At 45.7% G+C, this 22,207-nt stretch overlaps 1 protein-coding gene across 1 annotated transcript; it reads left to right on the top strand.

The window, feature by feature from the left end:
* Positions 1-4,760: 4,760 nt before the first annotated feature.
* Positions 4,761-12,266, top strand: LOC310799691 (ribonuclease P protein subunit p29-like). Its single transcript, XM_083662282.1, has 7 exons — positions 4,761-4,853; positions 6,022-6,077; positions 6,547-6,776; positions 6,891-6,968; positions 7,106-7,167; positions 9,705-9,806; positions 10,546-12,266. The coding sequence occupies exons 1-7, from the start codon at positions 4,847-4,849 to the stop codon at positions 10,680-10,682; spliced, it is 672 nt and encodes a 223-aa protein (XP_083518408.1). The 5' UTR covers positions 4,761-4,846; the 3' UTR covers positions 10,683-12,266.
* The last annotated feature ends 9,941 nt before the right edge of the window (positions 12,267-22,207 follow it).

Genomic DNA, 22,207 nt, shown 5'->3' with positions numbered 1-22,207 from the left:
GTCACGAATACAATCCAGGTGAGAGAGGGGCGGAATATGTGTCATCCTCAAGCTTAAAGTATAATAATATTAATGCTTTAACAACAACCCCAATGTTCAAACTAACTTGGATAACAAACTAATTCCGTTTTAACATGGGGCTTGTTTGCACTTGACAGCCATGAACATAATATTTAAGGGTCCTGATCACCCTATGGGGTTTATTTCATGATAATGACCGGCTCCCTGTACATTCTACCGCTTATTACACGGCTACGTACTAAAGAAAGCTACGGTAACACTTTTTGCCACCGGGTGTCGCGAATGAGCTAAATTTACCGGACTTCTTTCTGCAGATTGATATGACTGGACTTGGTCCTCCAGTCTTTCAGAACGGCGTGCATAGCAACGGTCTGTTATACCTAGCAGCGGTAGACCGTAGAATGCTGTGATTGACCAATCAGAAAAGAGTATTCAACATGGGTTATTGAGTTGCCATGGCAACTCTCTTACTAAAAGGCTTTGGTTACCTCAAATGACAATGTAGAAAAAACAAATGGCGGAGACAGCTGTCAGATCCTTGTGAATCGATCTTCGCTTATAACTTTACTAATACTTCGCAGAAAATTATGTTTTGTACAAGAATAGACGTGGGCTAATGTCTTCTTTGCAAAAAAAAGGCTGTTAACCCCGCATTTAACCCCGCATTTAACCCCGTAACGTTAGTTGGTGTCGGGCTTTGCAGAAAAGCTCTCAGCTTCTCAGCAAGCGCTGAGAATGCAGCGCTGCGCTCGAGCTGCGTGTCGGGCTTTCCAGAAAGCTCTCAGCTTCTCAGCAAGCGCCAGGATTGGCCAATGTCAACTTCAGTCTCCAGAACGATCCAATCAAATCACCCGCACGTTCTTGCGGTCCCGCCTTACAGTAGTGTTTCAACTGACTCTATCAGAATGACATGCCAGTCGGACTTATAGTATTATTATTATTATTATATTATCATACTTGGAAACCGTTTTATAAAAGCAATATAGCACTCGAGCAGCATGTGTTGTGGCATATATCTTTGTGGCTATATATTTGCCACAACACACTGGCTCTTATGCTATATTGCTTAAATAACCCCCATGTTAAAACTAAGTAGAATATTGCTTTAAAGGGGAAGTGATACAGCATCTGCCATTACTGTATGAACCTCTACATGCAAATAATGTCTGTTTTCTCTTTGTCCAGGATCACTACCCCGCGACCCCCGGAGACGAGGTTTAACCAGTGCCAGGCCTCTGAAGGTAATGGTAAGACGGGCCGACCTCCACTAACTTCGGTCCCTGCCCCCCCCAGCTCCACAGCCACAGTCCTTGTCACCTCCCCACCCCAAACTGACTCATCACTAACCCCGCCCCCCAGCAGCACCATCAGAGTCCAGCCCAAGCAGCACCTTCCCCCAAGCTCCCCGGAGAGCCAGGACCTGGCAGCCGAATATCTGCAGCACAACAGCAGCACGGCCCTGCTCTTCCTCTTCCTCCTGTTCTTCCTCCTCTTCCTGGCCGCGCTGGCCTACAACTGCTACATGCAGTACCTCCCGGCACCCTGCCTGCCTGCGGCTGCGGGCCGCTCTCCTGGGCACTCACAAGAAGAACCCCGTTCGGCCCTGAGTACCGGGCCTGCGAGGCGGGCCTCTGCTGTGACAGAGAAACTGGACCTGACGGAGCGGCACCCCGACCCAGAATGGCAGCCAAGTCGCCCCAAACTCAGCTCCGGGCGCTGAGACAGACCCTTCCCGAGCTCGCGCCCGACGCCCCCGCACTTCCTGCCGAAGACTCCTCCTCCGCCCCCGAGCCCGCCCCTGTTGTTGCCTCAGACTGAGACAGCGAATGGCACGTTTCACCTAATGTGAGGAGCCCGCGGGCGACCAGGCGGGCGACGAGTCGACCTCCAAAAAGAAAAAGGAGTTCTGCACTCCTTCCTTCATAAAGAAGAACAAGGAAAAGACAGACTAGATCGGGCCAATAACGGATGGGTCCTCACGGCTGGCTTCTGCCTCTTTTCACTTTGCTGTTTGTCTGCGACCATTGCACCGTTTGAGCAAAGCCACACTTCGTACACACATTTCTGCTTTTCCTTGTTTTGACATCATTCGTCTCTGCTCATTAATTAACCTGTTGTTCTTTGTTAGCGTGTGCCAATTTTGTATATAGTTTAAAAAGGCTCAACTGCTTGAAGGTTTTTAATGAATCGTTGCTTTTAGTTGTGAGCGAGTGATGCATTCTGTCTCCTCCGGTCCATCGGAGTGGCTTTCTTCTACGCATGTCTACTACTTAAGGTTCCCTCACACACCTGATGTGAGCTTTTGGGCTTTTATTGCTCTCGTTTATTTTTATTTTATTTTTAAGAATATTACTCAAACTGATGTCACCACTAGAATGTTTTGGGATTGTATCGAAAACATGTCGAAGTGTCTTTTAAAAACAAGGAATGCAAAAACAGTAGCTTGTATCCTCTCATTTAACCGGTGGTCAATTTTGACAGTGACAGTGACAGTGACAGTTACACTGCATAGTTATGCAGTGTAAGTACACATTAGCACAGGCGAGTAGAACCACAGTAGGGCGATCTTCAGTGGAGGGAAAATACTGTTTAAGTCCATATTCATGTGTCCAAAATCCATTCTTTGTTGCAATTATTATTATAATTGGAACTCACAATCCTCCACCCACAAATTAAGGAAATAACACTGGATACTGTAGTCACGCTGTTTTAGTGCTTTGAGCTTTATGAGATTATTTGAACCTTTCACACAGTGGAATCATAACAAGTAGCACTCTGACTGGTGCTTCAACACCAGGCCCAACATCACTAGGTGCGTGTTGGTACTTCCACAAGTGATACTCTATGTATAGTCTGCTAGTGGATTCAGGTGTTGAGGACAGTTGGTAGCCTCTGATATCTTGCTCAGTGAAGGAATGTATAAAAGAAAAGATTCTCCATTTTAATTTTCTTTGGCGTTTGCTCCCTAGTTTCTCTCCATCTCAGTGAAAGGCAGAAAGCCGTGACAAATGTCTTATCTTATAATAATTGGCTTTGTTTGCGGATAATGAAATATAGTTTTATTCAGCTTTTTCTCACGGTGTGGATGGAGCCATTGTTACTGTCTGTGAGAGAGCACTGTGAACCACCGCCTTTTAAAAAACCACATGGGAACTGCATCTAGATGTCATGGCGTATCATTTTGCATCATATTGAGTAGATACAGTTGTTACAAAACATGTGAATGATATGATCACTACTATGATGCTGCATGTCAGAGCCCCTCAGCCTGGACTCTCCTGTGTAAAACGCCACTTCAAAACAAATCCACTTCTCAATGAGTATCTGTTGCTTTCCGGTTTGCGGTCGAGACACTGTGGACATTGGGGACGCAATTCTGTTTTGAATGGCATTGATGTGTGATCAATGATGTGCTTGCAAATATAGCAACAGTTCACACAGTGACCTGAACGGGCGCCACTGCCTGAGACAGAGAATGGCACGTTTCACCTAATGTGAGATGCCTGACAAACCCCCGGCCTCTGTTAACGCCACAACAAGTGGCTTATTTTACAATAGGTGAAGGACTGCATGGCGTTAAAATGCATAGAGCTTGTTCCGTCGACTTAACGGCCTCTTTCAATTTTGTTATATTGTATATATTGTGTATTGTATATAGTCATGGTTTTCATTTGAGTCTGATTATTTCTTTGTTCCCATTTAAATGTGTCATTATACTGTACCATCTACAGACTTAATACCACCACCTCTTTTTCTCTCATGGTCTTTTTCAACCATGAATAAAAAAACTCTACCTTGGAAACCATTTGTGTCTGAATTGTGTCTGATTGTAGCTCACTCAGGTAGATGGTGTGTTTACAGTTACAGACCATGTTGAATATAGGCTGCTTGGTGGTGGGATTGTGAATTTGTGGAACAATGCCGCCCCCATCTGGCGGAGTCAGGCTACTCGGCTCCGCCACTTGTAAGAAAATAGAGGTCCAGGAACGAGTCCGGAAATCATCGATGCAGCCCTGGTTCTTCACAGTTTTCGCCTATGGGAGTTTTGAATGGGTTTTTGGCGCGATGCTTCTAATAATCTCTCTGGACAACGCTGGCTTAATCTAACGCGAACCAGTGTTTAGTAACATCATCTTCACACATGAAGACCACTTTTATGAGTTTTGAAGCTTTTATGTGCCGTTAAAAGGGTGGCTAGCTAGCAAACGGCTAAATGAGACTACAATGTCGACGCGGATATTATACGTCATCACGAGTGAAAGCGGAAATTCTTTCTCTCGCGCCTTCGCGTGGACGCCTATGCGACACTGTGTGTGTAGTTCTGGATTAGTTTAGCACGAGCTTTTTACCTCTAGGGCTCGCATTTACGCTACAAAACTCATGAAAGTGGTCCTCATGTGTGAAGATTATCCCGCTGAACCTTGGTTCGCGTTTGATTAAACTTGCGTTGCCCACAGACCTTATTTGAAGCATCGCGCCGAAAACCCATTCAAAAATCCCATAGACAGAAACAGTGAAGAACCAGGAAGTTCGGGACTTCCGCATTCAGCCTACAAAAATACGTCATCCCTGGAGCTCCATTGAACTCTTCCGATCTCCTAAATGGGCGTGGTTCTCGGCTTGTGATTGGCTGTCTGTCAATATTATGAAACTTCATTGGCTGACCAGTCTCCTAAGGGGGCGTGAAAGTGGCACAGGTACAGGAAGTGACTGGAAGTTAGGGTGTCTCTATCTATAGTTGCAGCTTGTTCTGCACAACACATGTGTCGTTCTCTGGTGTCAGAATTGATTCATTTCTCTTTAAGAAGCCACCAAAAACGTGCAAATGGACGGTGAGTTTAATCTTCAAAGACAGCTCTGTAATATCGCTCTAAAATACAAGTGCCTAACGCTACATAACAGAGTACAGACAGTTAATGTTCGCTCGTATGCTGCCTGAACCTCCAGCAATTTAGCTAGCGTTAATGTTGCCTTTCTTTTCTGCAAAATAACGTACAATAACATAGCCTACTACTGTATCATTCAATAGCCTTTTTAAACCAACATGATCTGCTTTTCAGTTCGGCATGCATCCCATCTACGAAGCAGCTGTAAATTACAATTCCCCACGATCTTCTTCGACCAAAATACACCACTAAGGTGGTACGTCAGTGAGCAGTGTAGTTTAGCGTTAGCTAAATTTAAAAAGTATTTTTTATGGGTGCTTTTTCGATTTGAGTATGCCGAATCGAGGGGTGGCTCTTAAGGAATCAGAAAAGATCCTTGGTCACTTTTGGTCAGATAATGTATAGCTTTGTCGAAGCAAGGCGACATTACATTACTAGACTTTTGACTTGACGCCTGGACAAGTTGGAACTTGTAGCCTATAAAAGAATGGAGAGTATCAGCCATCAGGTCAAGTCTACAGAAACTGGGGGTTTAATTGTAAAATGCATATTATCTGTCCATTGTTGGTGATACACGAAGACATTTCTTTTTTTTTAAAGTATGTTTATTCATTTTTTAGCCATCAGAGGGGCAAATAGCCATCGAAGAATGCAATAACAAATAACATGCCCTCCGTCCCCAGCCACCCACAACACAACACACACAATCTCCACAAAAACAACAACAGCGAAACACAAGACCAAACACACAAACAAAAACAAATGCACAGAGCACCCACAGCAGGCAGAAGGTTAAAAAAAAAAAAAAAAAAAAGCACAGCAGGGGTATGCAGACCCAACAAATGGACAAAGGCCCACCACACGTCACACGTCAGACCATGCCAGTCCGCAGAGACCACTCGGAAGGGCCCGGGCCCTATCCTCTCCAATATAGTCCAGAAAGGGGATCCAGATTTGAAATAATTTGAATGGCCCATCCTTGAGCCAAAAGCTGATAGCTTCCAGAGGGAGAAGTTCACGAAGACATTTCTAATTTAAATGTTTTGTATTGGCTTGGAGTAGGATAATGTGGGCAATGTAATAATTCATGTTTTATCCATGTGTTTTGGCACAGATGGACTTGTTCGAGCCAAATTCCCTCCTGACCTGGAGAAGATGCTTGGTGTTGAGGTGAGCAGACAGATTATTTATTTACTTTAGTTACTTCTGAGAGATAATGCCGCCCATCAGTAAGTAATAGTAGTAGCTACTTTGTCCACGTGGGGAAATTAGTTTTCGGTAGAAAAATAATTGTTGGCGGCGTTGCATCAAAATAGGCACAGCACATCAAAACATGGTGCATTATAGCAGCAGCTGGTGGTTACAACAGTATATCAAGTAAATAAGAGTAGTTCACTGTTAGTAGTAGAGTAGTAAGAGTAGTGCAGAGTTAAACTAATGTGGAAAACATGCTACAGCGTCAAAGCCCTCGCCATACGTGCCGAGGGCTGTGCTGCGTCTGGTGAGCCAGACTCATTGAAAAAGTATTCCGTTAGAATGCATATGAATATCGATGAAAGTCTATATGGATTTTTCCCACAGTAAATTTCAAACCTAATAACCTGTGTGAACTTCATTATCGTCTTCCTCTCATCTCCAGTCTCAAACGAACTCTCAAGCAGACACTTTCGTCCAGGCTTTCCTGAGGAACAGCATCCAGTCCAAGTCACAGCAGGATCTGAAGGAGCTTCTGGCTCACAAAGCCGTGATCCTGGAGTACGCCCGGCCCAAGAAGAAGAAAGAGAAGAGCCACAGCAAGAAAGCCAAAGGGCTCAACGCCAGACAGAAGAGAGAACTGAAGGTTTTCCACATCAAGCCCGAACACCAGAGGTTGGTTGGTAATCAAAAAAATCTGAATTGTCACAGTAGCTGCATCCTAATCATTTCTTACTGTTAAAATGCTACACTAGCCGTAAGCTAACTGTTGTATGTTCTCAACTCTAGATATGAACTTTTCCTGCCACTACATAACCTATGGAGACAATACATTATTGACCTGTGCAATGGATTGAAACCATCCTGGTGAGTATCGGTTTGGAGCTCAGTGGCGTTATCGCCCATTAGAGACCACTTCAAATGTCTTTTCATCTCTGTCCTATAGTCTCTTGCTTGGTTACCAGTCATGTTACATCTCTAATAAACCTCTCTATCTTTTGTAGCAGTCCACACTTTGTTCAGCAGAAGCTTTTGAAGGCAGACTTCCATGGTGCCATTATCACAGGTAGGAGTTCACTTTTGCTTTCTGTGATGAAATCCCACTCTGTGATGGCCCACCGCAGAGCGAAGCTGATTACCGCTTCGCCGCATGCAAACGAGCAGAGGTGGAGATAATTAATTAGAATTGCAACGGCGCTAATACAAGGCCAAGCAATGCACACAATATAGCCCATTAGCGGCAACGGCGCATGCGCTGTGTACAGCGCCTCATGGCAAACAAGGAAGTAACTTCAGTTACTCTTGGTTAGTTTGTAAGTAAGTAAGTAAGTAAAAGTTTATTTCTAAAGCACCCCTCCCAGCACGAATGCACAGAGTGCTGTACAAAATATAGCAGTCAAAACATTTAGGCCTATATGGCACTAAGGCATAATAATAACAAAGCATAACATGACAGGAAAATAGAATAAAAACTTAAAAACAATATACAAACATGAAACCAAGTGCAAGAGGACAGTGACGTGATGAACGGCCTAAGACTGCTCAAACGCCTGCTTAAATAAGTGCGTCTTTAGGTGTCCCTTGAACAAGTTGAGGGAGGGAGCCGATCTCAGGACCGGGGGAAGTGCGTTCCAGAGTCTAGGGGCGGCCGCCCCAAACGCCCGGTCCCCCCTGGTCTTTAGTCGGGTCCTGGGCACTGCCAGAAGCCCCTGGTCAGAGGACCTCAGCGAACGAGTGTTATGGTGTGGTGGAATGAGCTCGCTGATGTAGGCTGGGGCTTGGCCGTTTAGAGCTTTGTATGAGATAATCAGGATCTTGTACTGGATCCTGAAATGAACTGGTAGCCAGTGCAGGGAGGCTAGAATGGGGGTGATATGGCAGGACTTTTTAGACCTGGTGATTAAGCGGGCGGCAGCGTTTTGGACCAGCTGCAGACGGTGAACAGAGGCTTTGCTGAGACAGGTGAAAAGTGAATTACAGTAGTCTAACCGGGATGATATGAATGCGTGGACAGCCATTTCAAGCTCTGCATGAGACACAATGGACCTGAGTTTAGCGATGTTGCGGATGTGGAAAAAACAGTTGCGGGTCAGTGAGGAAACATGTTTGTCCATGTTCATAGCCTGGTCGAAGAACACCCCAAGATTTCTGATGTGGGGGTGAACGTTGGTGGTGAGGGGCCCCATTAGGTTTTTTACCTTGGCTGCTAGGGAGTCTGAGGCAATTATAAGTACCTCTGTCTTCGCCGCATTTAGCTGGAGGAAATTTCTCCCCATCCAGCCCTCAATGGCAGCTAGACAGTCCAGTAAGATGTTAATTTTCTGCATGTTTTGCGGAGTGAAGGACACATACAGCTGGATATCATCAGCGTAGCAGTGGTAGGACACACCCTTAAAGCTGCTGATGATAGAGCCAAGGGGGAGCAAATATAAGGCCCAGAGGAGCGGGGCCAAGATGGAACCCTGTGGTACCCCACAGGGTTGGGGAGCAGGGTCAGAAGTGAACGGACCAACGGCCACTGAGAAGGACCTTCCTCCGAGATATGAGGAAAACCAATCTAGGGCTCTCCCTGAAATGCCCACCCACTCTCTAAGCCTATCCAGCATGATGCTGTGGTCCACAGTATTTAACAGTAAAGGTTAATCTTTGTTAGATCTCGGTGTGTAGATTTACTTAGAAAATGGCCGTTTCCAGTAACTTTGGATTATTATTTTATCGCGTGGCGAGTACACGAGGCACAACATGTACAGTACATGTGGGTGTTTCTGGCGCTGTTGCAATCTGTACCATTCACTACCATAGACACTGCATGAAATAGGCCATTTTCCTTGAATTAAACATAGCTAAAAGCTGACAACAAATGTAAAACATCGCCAATTCAAGTTTTTTTTGTACTCCCGAGCAAAACAAGGAAGCCGTTGAGAATTGGCGAGAAGAAAAATGTGGGTTTAGCTGTCAAGGAAGTAAGTTGGAGTGTTCATCTTCCGGATATATGATCTTTGTGTGCAACACGTGACATAGGAGAACGCACTTATCTGGTTAAATAAAGGTAAAAAAAAAAAAAAGGAGAACGCCAGGATTGAGGGGGGGGGAGTTTTTGTTTCCCCCCATTTTGGGTGTGGTTTCTGAATGATGACGCGCTTCGCAGTGTCTCTATTGTAGCACTAGCAAAGTGGCAGCGGGGGCTGTACCGCCCTTTGTAGGGAACGCACAGTGATGATAAAGGCATCCACATTATCCATTTACTGTCTGCAATATGGCAAATAGGCGAATCTCCCAAAATGTTGGCGTATCCCTTTAAGGCTAATATCAAAATTCAATCGATCATTGTTATGTCAAAATATTTCAATACTTCAGTGTTTCCCCCAGAACATTATTCTTAATCTTATCAGGGTGGAAAAGCCGCTGAAACATTTAGATCATCATGGAACACTAATTAAGGATGAATTTACACGCACAAAAAACGTTAAACAATAACAGAATAGAGTGTCTAAGCCAAGTGTTGCTATGTTAACAATTGGTTGTCGACCATGACTTGGATGTATTTCTGTAAGCACTTCCTATCTTTGTCACTTTACTAGCATCTTGTCTTGTTTTCCACAGTGGTTCGGTCCAGATGCCCGTCATATGTTGGAACTACAGGGATTCTGGTTCAAGAGTTCAAACACGTCTTCAAGATCATCACCAAAGTGGACCGACTGAAAGGTTTGGCCAGCTGAATGATCTCTCACTCACTCAACACTAGGGATGTTCGATATTGGCTTTTTTACCGATATCCGATATCCGATAATGTCCAACTCTTAATTTCCGATACCGATATCAACTGATATCAACCGATACCGATATAAGCGGGCTTTTTTTCCACCAAAATTTCACGTAACAAGTTACATAATGTAGCTTAATGTAGCTGAAGAGTTTAATATATAATATGCATGTTGTGTTAAAGTTGTAAGTGTTAGAGAAGCGAGCTTGTGACCAGAAGGTCGTCGGTTCAATCCCCGGGACCGGCAGGATAAATCTGGGTGGGGAAAGTGAAAAGGCAGCGCTTGCCCCTCCCTCATTACCACCACTGAGGTGCCCTTGAACAAGGCCCTTAACCCCAACCGCTCCAGTGGAGCTGCTCAGTGGCCAACAGATCAGACTGTGGTTGTACTGGTCAGCTTCCAGGTATGAATGTGTGTGTGAATGTGAACAGGGCACTCCTGAAAAAGAGAGCATTGCTCTCAGTGAGACTCCCGTTGTATTAAAAAAAAAAAAAAAAAAAAAATCGGCATGAAAACCGATACCGATATTTTCCGATATCGATTTTTTTATGCTAATATTGGCATAAAATATTCATGTTGTCTTTTCAGAGCAGGTTTCAACCCAGCGATCAGACTTGTGATGAAAAACCTTGCGCTCTCGGACGTCTCTTAAGATGTTTTGTCTCTTTCTTTTGCGACAGTGATCCCCAAGAGGAACAGCGTGTTTGCGGTGGAAATCAATGGCTTCGTCTCCCACATCTACGGAAACAAGTTCCAACAGCGTGCCAGCGAGCGCTCCGTCAAGAAGTTTAAACTCAAAGGGACCATTGACTTGTGATGGTGGTCGCACTGCGACGACGTGGCTCAGAAAGGGACATGAAGTCATCTGCAACTTTCATCCAAATCCAGTAGGATTTGCAGCAGCATGGACAGTGGCTTGTAATTGACAGAAAATCAAATTTTTCACAGTCGTCGAGGAGTAGTTAAAGTAGAGAGAGGCCTGAAACTCCAGTGGGCGGGGAGTTTCTGCTCCGAGAGAGTATGTGCTGGAACGTGCGATTTGAACGGCAGAAATCTCAGCCACCGGTAATTCCTGAGTCATTCCAGATCAACAAGGAAGAGAGTGGCAGAGGAATCGAAGCTGCTAAAGACATGGGGGGGGGGGGATTTCACAGAGCACGATTAGTGAGTTATCCAGCCAGCTTGAAGTTGTTTTGGTTTCACAGTTCAAATCAGTATCGTTGGCTTATACGGTTTCACAGTTCAAATCAGTATCATTGGCTTAGGGCCTGTGTCCACCTAGCGTCTTTTCCTCAGGTCCAGCGTCTTTTTTCAGTTGTTTCCAATGGGGGGAGAGCGTATGCGAGCGCACACGGACGTCTATAGAAAGTGCGCTGCACCCAGCGTCTATTTTCAGAGCGCTCCGGCGTTTTTGTGCGCCGGCTCCCAGCGATCCCAGCTGAGAATAATTTAACTTTTCAGAAAGACGCTGGTGTCGGGTGCTCCTTTTCTGGCAACTAATCATATGGAGAAACTATCGCAACAGAGACAGAAAGGCTCAATTGTGGGAGCAGATTGGCTAGACACTTAATATTTCTGGTGAGTGTTGTGCTTACTGCTTTTAATAGCGTAGCCTACCTGTGTTGTTAGCTTGCTAGCTGTCAGCTATCAAGCTCCTACCGCACTGAGCTAACGTTGCTTCCTTGTATATTGTGCGCTCGGATCAGCGCTCCCCAGCGCACTCCCAGCGTTTAACGTCGGAAAAAGACGCTAGGTGGACACAGGCCCTTATACGGTTTCACAGTTCAAATCAGTATCATTGGCTTATACGGTTTCACAGTTCAAATCAGTATCATTGGCTTATAGGGTTTAACAGTTCAAATCAGTATCATTGGCTTATACGGTTTCACAGTTCAAATCAGTATCATTGGCTTATAGGGTTTCACAGTTCAAATCAGTATCGTTGGCTTATACGGTTTCACAGTTCAAATCAGTATCGTTGGCTTATACGGTTTCACAGTTCAAATCAGTATCATTGGCTTATACCGTTTAACAGTTCAAATCAGTATCGTTGGCTTATACAGGAGCAGCAGGTCATGCTGATTGGTCCATAAAGATGTCGATTCAGAGGTTTACCACCAGGAGAAGATTTCTATTCAATTAAAGTTGGCAATGCAACAGTAGATGGAAGCTTTATACTACGAGAGGGAGGGGGAGTTACTCGTTCACTTTATTTACATTATTTATATCCCATTGTTTTCTCCACCAAAAGTAAATGGACATTGGCTTTGTTGGATAAAAATGTCAGCTCCCTGAGAACAAGGTTTGAAATTGTTTCAGCTCTTTGATTTGTAAAAATGTGTTTTTATATAGGCAAAGCAATGGTTTATTTTATTATGTATAATGTCCACTAGAGGGCAGAGCAGCCATTTACTTTGTGTGTGTGTGTGTGGGGGGGGGGGGGCTGTATTCACAAATGGGCACGCCTCCAATCAGGTCCACACAGCTGCCAGAGTTTGGAAGTTTGTGGAGGTGAGTGGCTGAGGATCAGATCGCTGTGGATAACTGCTGTGTCTGTCAATATTGATCATGTAAATGAAGCTTATTTGTGTGATTAAATTGAAGTTGTTGCCATCAGTTGATTCCTGTTATTCTGTTTCTCTGTTGTGCTTTGTGAAGCACTTCATTGCACTGATTAGTTATTGTAGTTTTGTAGGAGGAGACTTGGAGCATCCTTCATGCATCTTGTCAGCTCTTTTTTGGTTTCCGGGTCAACAAGGAGACAAGGCTGTGAGGACAGAGGAAAGGATACATTTTCACCAAATAGGATACACCCATCTGAACCTTCAACAATGAGGACAGTAGCTATAAGCCGTACAGAGTAGACGCACGCACAGTCAACATAAAGTCTTACATTATCATACATGATCTAAAACAAATATAATAAAATGATGTGTAACAACACAGGCGAGGCCTGTGCGCGAACCCGGGTCTCCAACTTACAAGCCCAACACGTTAACCATCAGCCATTAGCTAAGGCTCACGTGTTGGCTTTTATCCTTACAGACCCAGGATCGCTACAAATGTAATCGCTGCATGGAATCATGAAATTGAATTATAGCGAGGTAACCTTTCATGCACGTTCCAGTAGAAACCTTCGTTAGAAGTATATATATTACTAAATGATTAGTGAGCGGTGACTAAGGTTGGGGGAGATGGACAACTTACCCGGGCGGTTTCATGTGGACCCCTTTGGTGGGGTCCTATGCGTAATATCCCTCACAAGCACATAAGCACCTTTTGTGGCTGGTAGCACCACGTTAACAATGCCAAACGTCTGATGTATGTATTTTATTTTCCTGTGTCTGAGCCAGTTTGTCTTGTTCGTTTATTGTTCTATTAAAAAAAATGAAAATATAATATATATATTACTTCCAAGAGATTATTTTCATTCAAGTCAATAGCTGAGGGGTTAAGACAGAGGACTCTGAAGCAGGTGTGCCGAGATCGAACCCTGCTCTGGATTTCTTTTTTCTCTCTGAACATAACCGTTGTGGGAGTGACATATTTCGACGTTGTGGGGAAGATCTGGACGTGCAGGGAACGATTTTGTGTCGAAAAGGCAGAATAAACACAGGTGCAAGCAAAACACTAATGAGGGGTCCCAAATTCCTATCATGGAAGTTTGAAACCCTCATTATTGCTTTGCTTGCACCTGTAGGGTGCCCATAGAGGGGTCTATGGGCAGGCGTGGGCAATGCCCACTCAGACATGAGTCTTCACAACTCAATCAAAAGTTAAGCAAATATTGCAACAAGCACAGAGAGATTATCTCCATTTTATTAGTAGATCCTGCACGCCATACAGCACAAGACTACAGTAAATACTGTTTATTGTTGCATTAGACCACACACAGCATCTCAGAGGGGGTCACTGAACTGCACACCAGAGTCAACCATGGTGCCAAAATTTCAACATTGTGAAGCAATAACATGTAGAACAGCGCTATTAGTTGACAATAACCTTGCAGATAACTAACATCACACATGTAGAACAGGAAGTCCTTTAACTAACCTCCCAAAGCACATTAATAAACACATCTACCCCAGAGCATGCTGGGAACTCCGCCTACAATATATTTCTGTTCACCCCAAACCAATGGAGAAATTCAGTATGTTGCAGGAGGGGGCGGCTGCAGCAAGGCCCTGTCAGAGGCCCCTCTGTCACAGCTTTAGCAAAGAGATAGCTGTGAATGATGCTTGGCAAAGTGGATATGATCATATTCAGCCAGACAGTCAGATGGAGATTTAAAATGGTGAGCAATTTTTATTTATTTATTTATTTTACTACTGGGGGCACCTGCCCCCCCTAGCCCCCCATTAACTCTGGCAATGCCAACACTTTTTCACACCTCTCTCTCTCTCTGTTCTATGTCTCTTAACCAGAGGACACCCACGTTGCATTTAGGTACAGTCAGTTAGATTCAGCTTGGTGGTGGTGGTTGCTTAAACCTGCACTAAACCTCTGGTGTCACTCCACATTTAGTCTGACTGTGCTTGTTGCAATATTTTTCTAACATTTGATTGGGTTGTGAAGACTCATGTCTGAGTGGGCATTACCCACCCCTGCCCATAGACCCCTCTCATGGGGGCCATTTTGTGTCAAAAAGGCAGGGTAAGCACAGGTGCAAGCAAAACACTATTAAGGGTTTCAAACTTCCATGATTGGAATTTGGAACCCCTCATTAGTGTTTTGCTTGCACCTGTGTTTATTCTGCCTTTTTGACACAAAATGGGCCCCGTGAAAAGGGTCTATGATGAAAAGGGTCTATGATGTTCCCTGCACCTTCTCGAAATATGCCACTCCCACAAGGGCTATGTTCAGAGAGAAAAAATACATCCCTGATCAGGGTTCAATCTCAGCACACCTGCTTCAGAATCCTCTGTCTTAACCCCTCAGCTATTAACTTGAATGAAAATAACCTCTTGGAAGTAATATATATACTTTTTTTTATTTTTTTATTTTACCTTTATTTATACAGGGAGTCTCACTGAGAGCAATGCTCTGTTTTTCAGGAGCACCCTGTTCACATTCACACACACATTCATACCTGGAAACTGACCAGTACAACCATAGTCTGATCTGCTGGCCACTGATCAGCTGATAAGTTCAACCAGTTTGATGAGTTCAACCGATGAGACAGATGGGTGTATCCCATTTGGTGAGAATGTATCCTTTCCTCCGTCCTCACAGCCTTGTCTCCTTGTTGACACAGAAACCAAAAGAGAGCTGCTTAATAGCAGATCCTGTGCCCCATCAGACAGGTCACTGAACTGCACACCAGAATCACCCATGGTGCCAACATTTCAACTTATAACTTTGCAGATAACTAACATCATGCATATAGAACAAGAAATAATTTTAACCTCCAAAACACATTGACAAACAAACAATTGACAAACAAATCTACAAACAGAACACACTACCCCAGGGCATGCTGGGAACTCCGTCCACTTTCCTCTTCCACAGGTAGAATTTCCCAGAAAGCTTTGAGGCATAACTTTTGACACTCTGTTGGACCTTGATGGGATGCAAACACATGGAAAAATGGCCATGGATTCTGTTACCATTAGCCTACATAAAACAATGTAAGATAAATCAAGGTCCAAATGATTGGTAGCTTTGAATTTAGAAACTGAAAATCATACAATCTTATTGAGATTGTTTTAGATGGGAACGCTCCTTTGCAGTATAGAGACAGTCCGCATGTCTGGGAACGCCCATACAGGCTCTAGGAACGCCCACAATAGACGCTGGTTAGCTGGCTCAGCCTGGCTGGGGGCGTGGTCAGGGTGGGGTAAAAACCCCCGTTCTATCCATTCAGCAAAGTTAGAATTTAGCTGCTAGTCCAGCCCAGGCAGACACGATCGGGGATTTAACCACCGCAGAAAACGCACATCTGAGCAGACGTCTTGTGTTCTGCTCTAGAACCCCCAAACCTGTAGTTTAGAGCCGCAGCACCGTCTTTTGGTGAGTCAGCCCATGAGATATATCTGCGGTTTTACCCCACTCGCGCGCCAGCCGTTTAACATTTTGTGGGCGTTCCCAGACATGCGGACTGTCTCTATAGTTTATTGAAGAACACACCCTGAACTCATTTGATTGGTCACTGCAACTGCTTCTTCCTGAAAACATGCGGCAGGTAAATAAAATGTGGTTAAGATTAGTGTTAGGGTGTGAAATTAGTGCAGTTTGGGGTGTCCTTGGTCTTGTGGCATAATGGTTAAGGTGCTTGCCTTCCAATCTGAGAACTGGGGTTCGATTCCCAGTCAAACCATACACATCTTTATAAAACATTAGGTTTAGGCAAGTACAACAGTTTGGGTTATACTAGTATTCTGGCTAGTTGTATATAAACAACTAGCCAGAGGAAAGAGTGAAAAGCCCTGAGAAAACCTGCTTTAAGAAGTCTGACCTGGTGGTGCAGAGAGGGTGCTTCCTGCCCTGCAGTATTGAGGCCTCGGTCACTTTTGAGGTCATGGGTTCGAGCCTAGTAAGTAACTGTACTTCTACTTAACTAAAAGGAATGTGTGTACTTTTCCCACCTGTTTATCGATACCGTGTAAAATTTGTTCAAATGCATGTTGGCAGATTACATGTGGTTAGAAACTGACAACCACTACCAATCACAGTCATCATGCCTCCTGCTCTAATATAAACTTCTGGAATTGCTGAACTAGAACGTTTACCACAAAGCGACTCAAAGTCTCAGTCTTCTGATCCAACATCAGACACCTTGTTGTCCATTAGGCCAGGTGGTTTGACTACCGGAACAGGGTAACTTCTCATTTGTTTGCCACTAGAAAAAGGTTTTTGTTAAGTGTCTAAGAGCCTTTAGCCTCAGTCAAACCAGCCACACCTGAACAATCACAACAATCGTGGTAATCCACGACAGCTGCGCTGGATAAGGTAATCTCATCATGAATGGAATTAATGAGGGAGAGAAGTCTTCCTCAGAAAATCTGGGTTAAATCGTAACCATGCGTTCATCTCTATGCAATCTAAATCCCATAGAGATAGGCACTAGAGATAGGCACAGTGCCTATCTCTATGCAATCTAAATCCCATAGAGAGGGAGATGTACTCAGAACTTTAAACAATAATCTGAATTTATTATCAAACCCAAGAAAAAGTAACGAATAAACTACAAAAAGTACAATGGAGTGTGGTAGTCAGTATCAGTATTGTCTGGAAGTGTATGGTGGGTGCAGTGGGAAATGTGTGGTGTGTGTTGTCAATGTAAAACAAAAGACAAAAAGGTGAGAGCAGCGTGGTGTCAGGAGGCAAGCATGGCTCTGGCTGTAGCTCTGCTGACTGGCAGGGCGGGTAGCCCTAAGTAGAAGACCTGGCAGCAGTGATCAGGTGCTGCCCATCTCCAGCTCCCAGCTCAACAGCAAGCAACCTGTAATGCAAAGCTGGAACAGTATGCAGGCCAAAGTAAATGACGATAGGCCCTATGGCCGTCACCCCCCCCCCCCCCCCCCCTTAAGGAAAATAACATAAACATAACATAAAGAATGATGAAATGATGAAAGCACCTGACTTGTCATCATTGGACAGACAGAGCCCAAGCTCCCTTTTATATATATATATATATATATATATATATATATATATATATATATATATATATATATATATATATATATATATATATATATAAAATGAGCTTATATACAATTAAGAAGGATTTAAAAAAAGCAAGTCAAAACAATGAGCGCGGACGTGAATTCTGCGAACAAGTATATTAATGACCCAGACGTGGTCTGAGCTTCAGCTTTTAACATGAATCTTAGTTAAAATTGGCTGTCCGAGCGGTGTCAGTCACAATTTATGACAAGTTATGTCATCAGTCAGTGATGTCATGATGTCACTTGAGCAATTGTGATGTCATCCGTGATGTAATAAATCCTTCCTGGCTGAGGATATAAGTGGTGGGAGTATAAGTAGGGAGAGGCCTATACTCTACGTTGGAGACATTTATTTTCGTAAGAAAATGGAGCATAATTGGGCCTTTAAGCAAGAAGTTTACAAAGGTTTACAAAGTTACCAAAAGCAAACAATGAGAAAAGCAAAAAAAAAACAATATTTCTCCTATTCTTTCCATACAGAATGGTAGTTATTTTTCTTTTTACTTTTCGTTCCTCTCAGGTTTTACTCTTTGCAATTCTGCTTCAACACCCCATGTGAAAATTACAATTGTGCATTTCAAAAGGCAACCTTTCCCTAGCCTGGGTAAAACCAGCCTTCAACGTGACGTCACAGGCTATGCCTGTAGCGTACATTTCTTCGTGACTCATAGCACATAGAGGTCACGTGGAGGCTGAGTTTACCCAAGCTAACCTTTTCCCCCCTTCTGGCTAAACAGTTCAAGGCTATCATCACACACAATAGTTAGCTTAGGGTAATAGCACAGACTTAATTAAGAAATATAGAGAAACTCCCTGGATTCTTGTGCTGCCATTGTGAATTTGTGTGTGTGTGTGTGTGTGTGTGTGTGTGTGTCGTGTGTGTGTGTGTGTGTGTGTGTGTGTGTGTGTCTGTGCATGCGTCAGGCCCAGCACCACAGGGGGCTAGTGGGGGTTGTATTTTCTGCTGTAGGGGCCTCTCCTCAGCTGCCTCCCACATCTTCGTAGCGCATTAGTTCTCCTCGTCGCTGTGATCGGGACTGATGGCCAGGCTGTATCCCGGCGAGGTTGGGCTGTAACTTGTATTGTTTTTGTGTTTTTCAAGTTTGTAAGACACGTCTTGGTGAAATCAAAGACAAATTTCCACCTGTGGACAATAAAGTTTTCGTATCGTATCGTATCGTAAGTGGAGCCTTTAGAACTAGCTGGTGAGGAGGTAGGGGAGGTGGGCGAGTCCATGGGCGAGGTCAGGGAGTAAGTGGAGGTAGGGGAGGTGGGCGAGTCCATGGGCGAGGTCAGGGAGTAAGTGGAGCCTTTAGAACTAGTTGGTGAGGAGGTAGGGGAGGTGGGCGAGTCCATGGGCGAGGTCAGGGAGTAAGTGGAGCCTTTAGAACTAGTTGGTGAGGAGGTAGGGGAGGTGGGCGAGTCCATGGGCGAGGTCAGGGAGTAAGTGGAGCTTTTAGAACTAGTTGGTGAGGAGGTAGGGGAGGTGGGCGAGTCCATGGGCGAGGTCAGGGAGTAAGTGGAGCCTTTAGAACTAGTTGGTGAGGAGGTAGGGGAGGTGGGCGAGTCCATGGGCGAGGTCAGGGAGTAAGTGGAGCCTTTAGAACTAGTTGGTGAGGAGGTAGGGGAGGTGGGCGAGTCCATGGGCAAGGTCAGGGAGTAAGTGGAGCCTTTAGAACTAGTTGGTGAGGAGGTAGGGGAGGTGGGTGAGTCCATGGGCGAGGTCAGGGAGTAAGTGGAGCCTTTAGAACTAGTTGGCGAGTAGATAGGGGAGGTGGGCGAGTCCATGGGCGAGGTCAGGGAGTAAGTGGAGCCTTTAGAACTAGTTGGCGAGTAGATAGCGGAGATGGGCGAGGTCGGGGAGTAAATGGAGCTTTTAGAGCTAGTTGGTGAGTAGGGAGGTGGGCGAGTCCATGGGCGAGGTCAGGGAGTAGTGTGGTGAGTGAGGTCGTGAGCAAGGGGGGTGAGTGAGGTCGTGAGCCAGGGGGGTGAGTGAGGTGGTGAGCCAGGGGTGAGTGAGGTCGTGAGCCAGGGGTGAGTGAGGACGTGAGCCAGGGGTGAGTGAGGTTGTGTGCCAGGGAGGTGAGTGAGGTCGTGTGCCAGGGGTGAGTGAGGTCGTGAGCCAGGGGGGTGAGTGAGGTCGTGAGCCAGGGGGGTGAGTGAGGTCGTGTGCCAGGGGTGAGTGAGGACGTGAGCCAGGGGTGAGTGAGGTCATGAGCCAGGGGTGAGTGAGGTCGTAAGCCAGGGGTGAGTGAGGACGTGAGCCAGGGGTGAGTGAGGTCATGAGCCAGGGGTGAGTGAGGTCGTAAGCCAGGGGTGAGTGAGGACGTGAGCCAGGGGTGAGTGAGGTCATGTGCCAGGGGTGAGTGAGGTCGTAAGCCAGGGGTGAGTGAGGTCGTGTACCAGGGGTGAGTGAGGTCGTGAGCCAGGGGGGTGAGTGAGGTCGTGTACCAGGGGTGAGTGAGGTCGTGAGCCAGGGGTGAGTGGTCGTAAGCCAGGGGTGAGGGAGGTCGTGAGCCAGGGGTGAGTGAGGTCGTGTGCCAGGGGTGAGTGAGGTCGTGTGCCAGGGGTGAGTGAGGTCGTGAGCCAGGGGTGAGTGAGGTCGTGTGCCAGGGGTGAGTGAGGTCGTGTGCCAGGGGTGAGTGAGGTCGTGTGCCAGGGGTGAGTGAGGTCGTGTGCCAGGGGTGAGTGAGGTCGTGAGCCAGGGGTGAGTGAGGTCGTGAGCCAGGGGTGAGTGAGGTGGTGTGCCAGGGGGGAGTGAGGTCGTGAGCCAGGGGTGAGTGAGGTGGTGTGCCAGGGGGGTGAGTGAGGTTGTGTGCCAGGGGTGAGTGAGGTGGTGTGCCAGGGGGGTGAGTGAGGTTGTGTGCCAGGGGTGAGTGAGGTGGTGTGCCAGGGGGGGTGAGTGAGGTCGTGTGCCAGGGGTGAGTGAGGTCGTGAGCCAGGGGTGAGTGAGGTCGTGAGCCAGGGGTGAGTGAGGTGGTGTGCCAGGGGGGAGTGAGGTCATGAGCCAGGGGTGAGTGAGGTGGTGTGCCAGGGGGGAGTGAGGTCGTGAGCCAGGGGTGAGTGAGGTGGTGTGCCAGGGGGGTGAGTGAGGTCGTGTGCCAGGGGTGAGTGAGGTGGTGTGCCAGGGCGGTGAGTGAGGTGGTGAGCCAGGGGGGTGAGTGAGGTCGTGTGCCAGGGGGGTGAGTGAGGTCATGAGCCAGGGGGGTGAGTGAGGTGGTGTGCCAGGGGGGTGAGTGAGGTCATGAGCCAGGGGGGTGAGTGAGGTCGTGAGCCAGGGGGGTGAGTGAGGTCATGAGCACACATCTCCAGGAACGTTGTGACTGCAAATGAGGGGCAGACACCGTTAATGGTGAGTTGGTTGCCAAAACAGTGAAGTCTCAATAAGATGAAATGTTTTTAGCATGACCTAATAACACCTTGTGTTTCCCTCTAGGCTGTCAAGGTCAAATATGAGAGCAGCAAGCTGTCAAATATCAGACTCCATCCTGCCCTGAAGTCTCCAGTGATCGAGAAGATGGCTGCAAGTCTTCTCTGAACTCTGACCCAGACAAACCCTCCACTCCTCCTTGCCTCCCCATTCCCTCCCTGATTCTATTCATCCATCCCTCCACCCCGTCCCCCCAAGTCACCCTATTTTCCTATTTCACCCTTCTATCATTATCTATCTTTATTATACTGTTTTCATCTCATTTTAAGATTGTTAAAGTGTTGTTAAAATGTTAAAGTTTTAAATATTTTCATTCTGTTGTAAATAATGTTGTAGTTTATATTGTAATTTAATGTTTCTTGTTCTATTGTTGTGTTATATTGTTGTAATAAATGTGCTTTAAACCTGTGATTTGACTTTTTAAAGGACAGTAATGAATGACTAGTTGATATTGAATGATGGACTCATCAGGTAAATAATTTTTTCTTCTCAAATATTCATTGGTTGCAGGTTAATTTGGTGCAGCACATGACGTGGCATTTCATAGTCATTATATACACGCACGCACGCACGCACGCACGCGCACGCACGCACGCACGCACGCACACACACACACACACACACACACACACACACACACACACACACACACACACACACACACACACACACACACACACACAGTAGACTATAGTCTAGGTGTGTTGGGGCAGCATGATATACACGCCATCTGCAGCTAGAGGGAAGTAGCTTGTGCAAAGCTGACGTGAGCCATCAATGTGAGCCATGAAGAAGAGATACAGATAAGGTGAATAGATTCTGTTTCATTTCTGTCACCCAGCCAAAGATCACCGGGTTGATCGGGGGCCGAACAAATATTGTCATGCCGCAACCCAGGAACTTTGAAGATAGAGAGGACCACAAAAAAATGTTCTCGCTACCAGAGGGCCAGATTTTGCTCAGGGTTGGGGACCGAATGGCACCGGCGCGAAACATTTTGGGGCATTTGAAGTCAGGTTTAGAGGAATAACTCATTTTAAATTAACAGTTGTGATTATTATTCAGTCTTAAACACCAATATTTGATCCTTTTCTCACTCACTCCTATGTCACCACCTGCTCTCCCTGCAGGGCTTGAAATTAACTTTTTTGACCACCTGCCAATATGGTTGCTAGAAGTTACCAGCCAATTAGAATTTCCACTATCCAAAATGTTTTTCTTGAAATAAACCAGAATATGAGT

Source organism: Poromitra crassiceps (assembly GCF_964638095.1).
Source record: "Poromitra crassiceps genome assembly, chromosome: 28".
NCBI classification, from domain to species: Eukaryota; Metazoa; Chordata; class Actinopteri; order Beryciformes; family Melamphaidae; genus Poromitra; species Poromitra crassiceps.
Note: the sequence above shows the minus strand (reverse complement) of the source record. Positions and strands in the feature narration are given on the sequence as shown.

Excerpts from the sequence above, each read along its gene's own strand:
- LOC310799691 (XM_083662282.1), top strand. Across the intron at positions 6,078-6,546 it reads AGAAGATGCTTGGTGTTGAG|TCTCAAACGAACTCTCAAGC; the intron begins GTGAGCAGACAG and ends TCTCATCTCCAG. Across the intron at positions 6,969-7,105 it reads AATGGATTGAAACCATCCTG|CAGTCCACACTTTGTTCAGC; the intron begins GTGAGTATCGGT and ends TATCTTTTGTAG.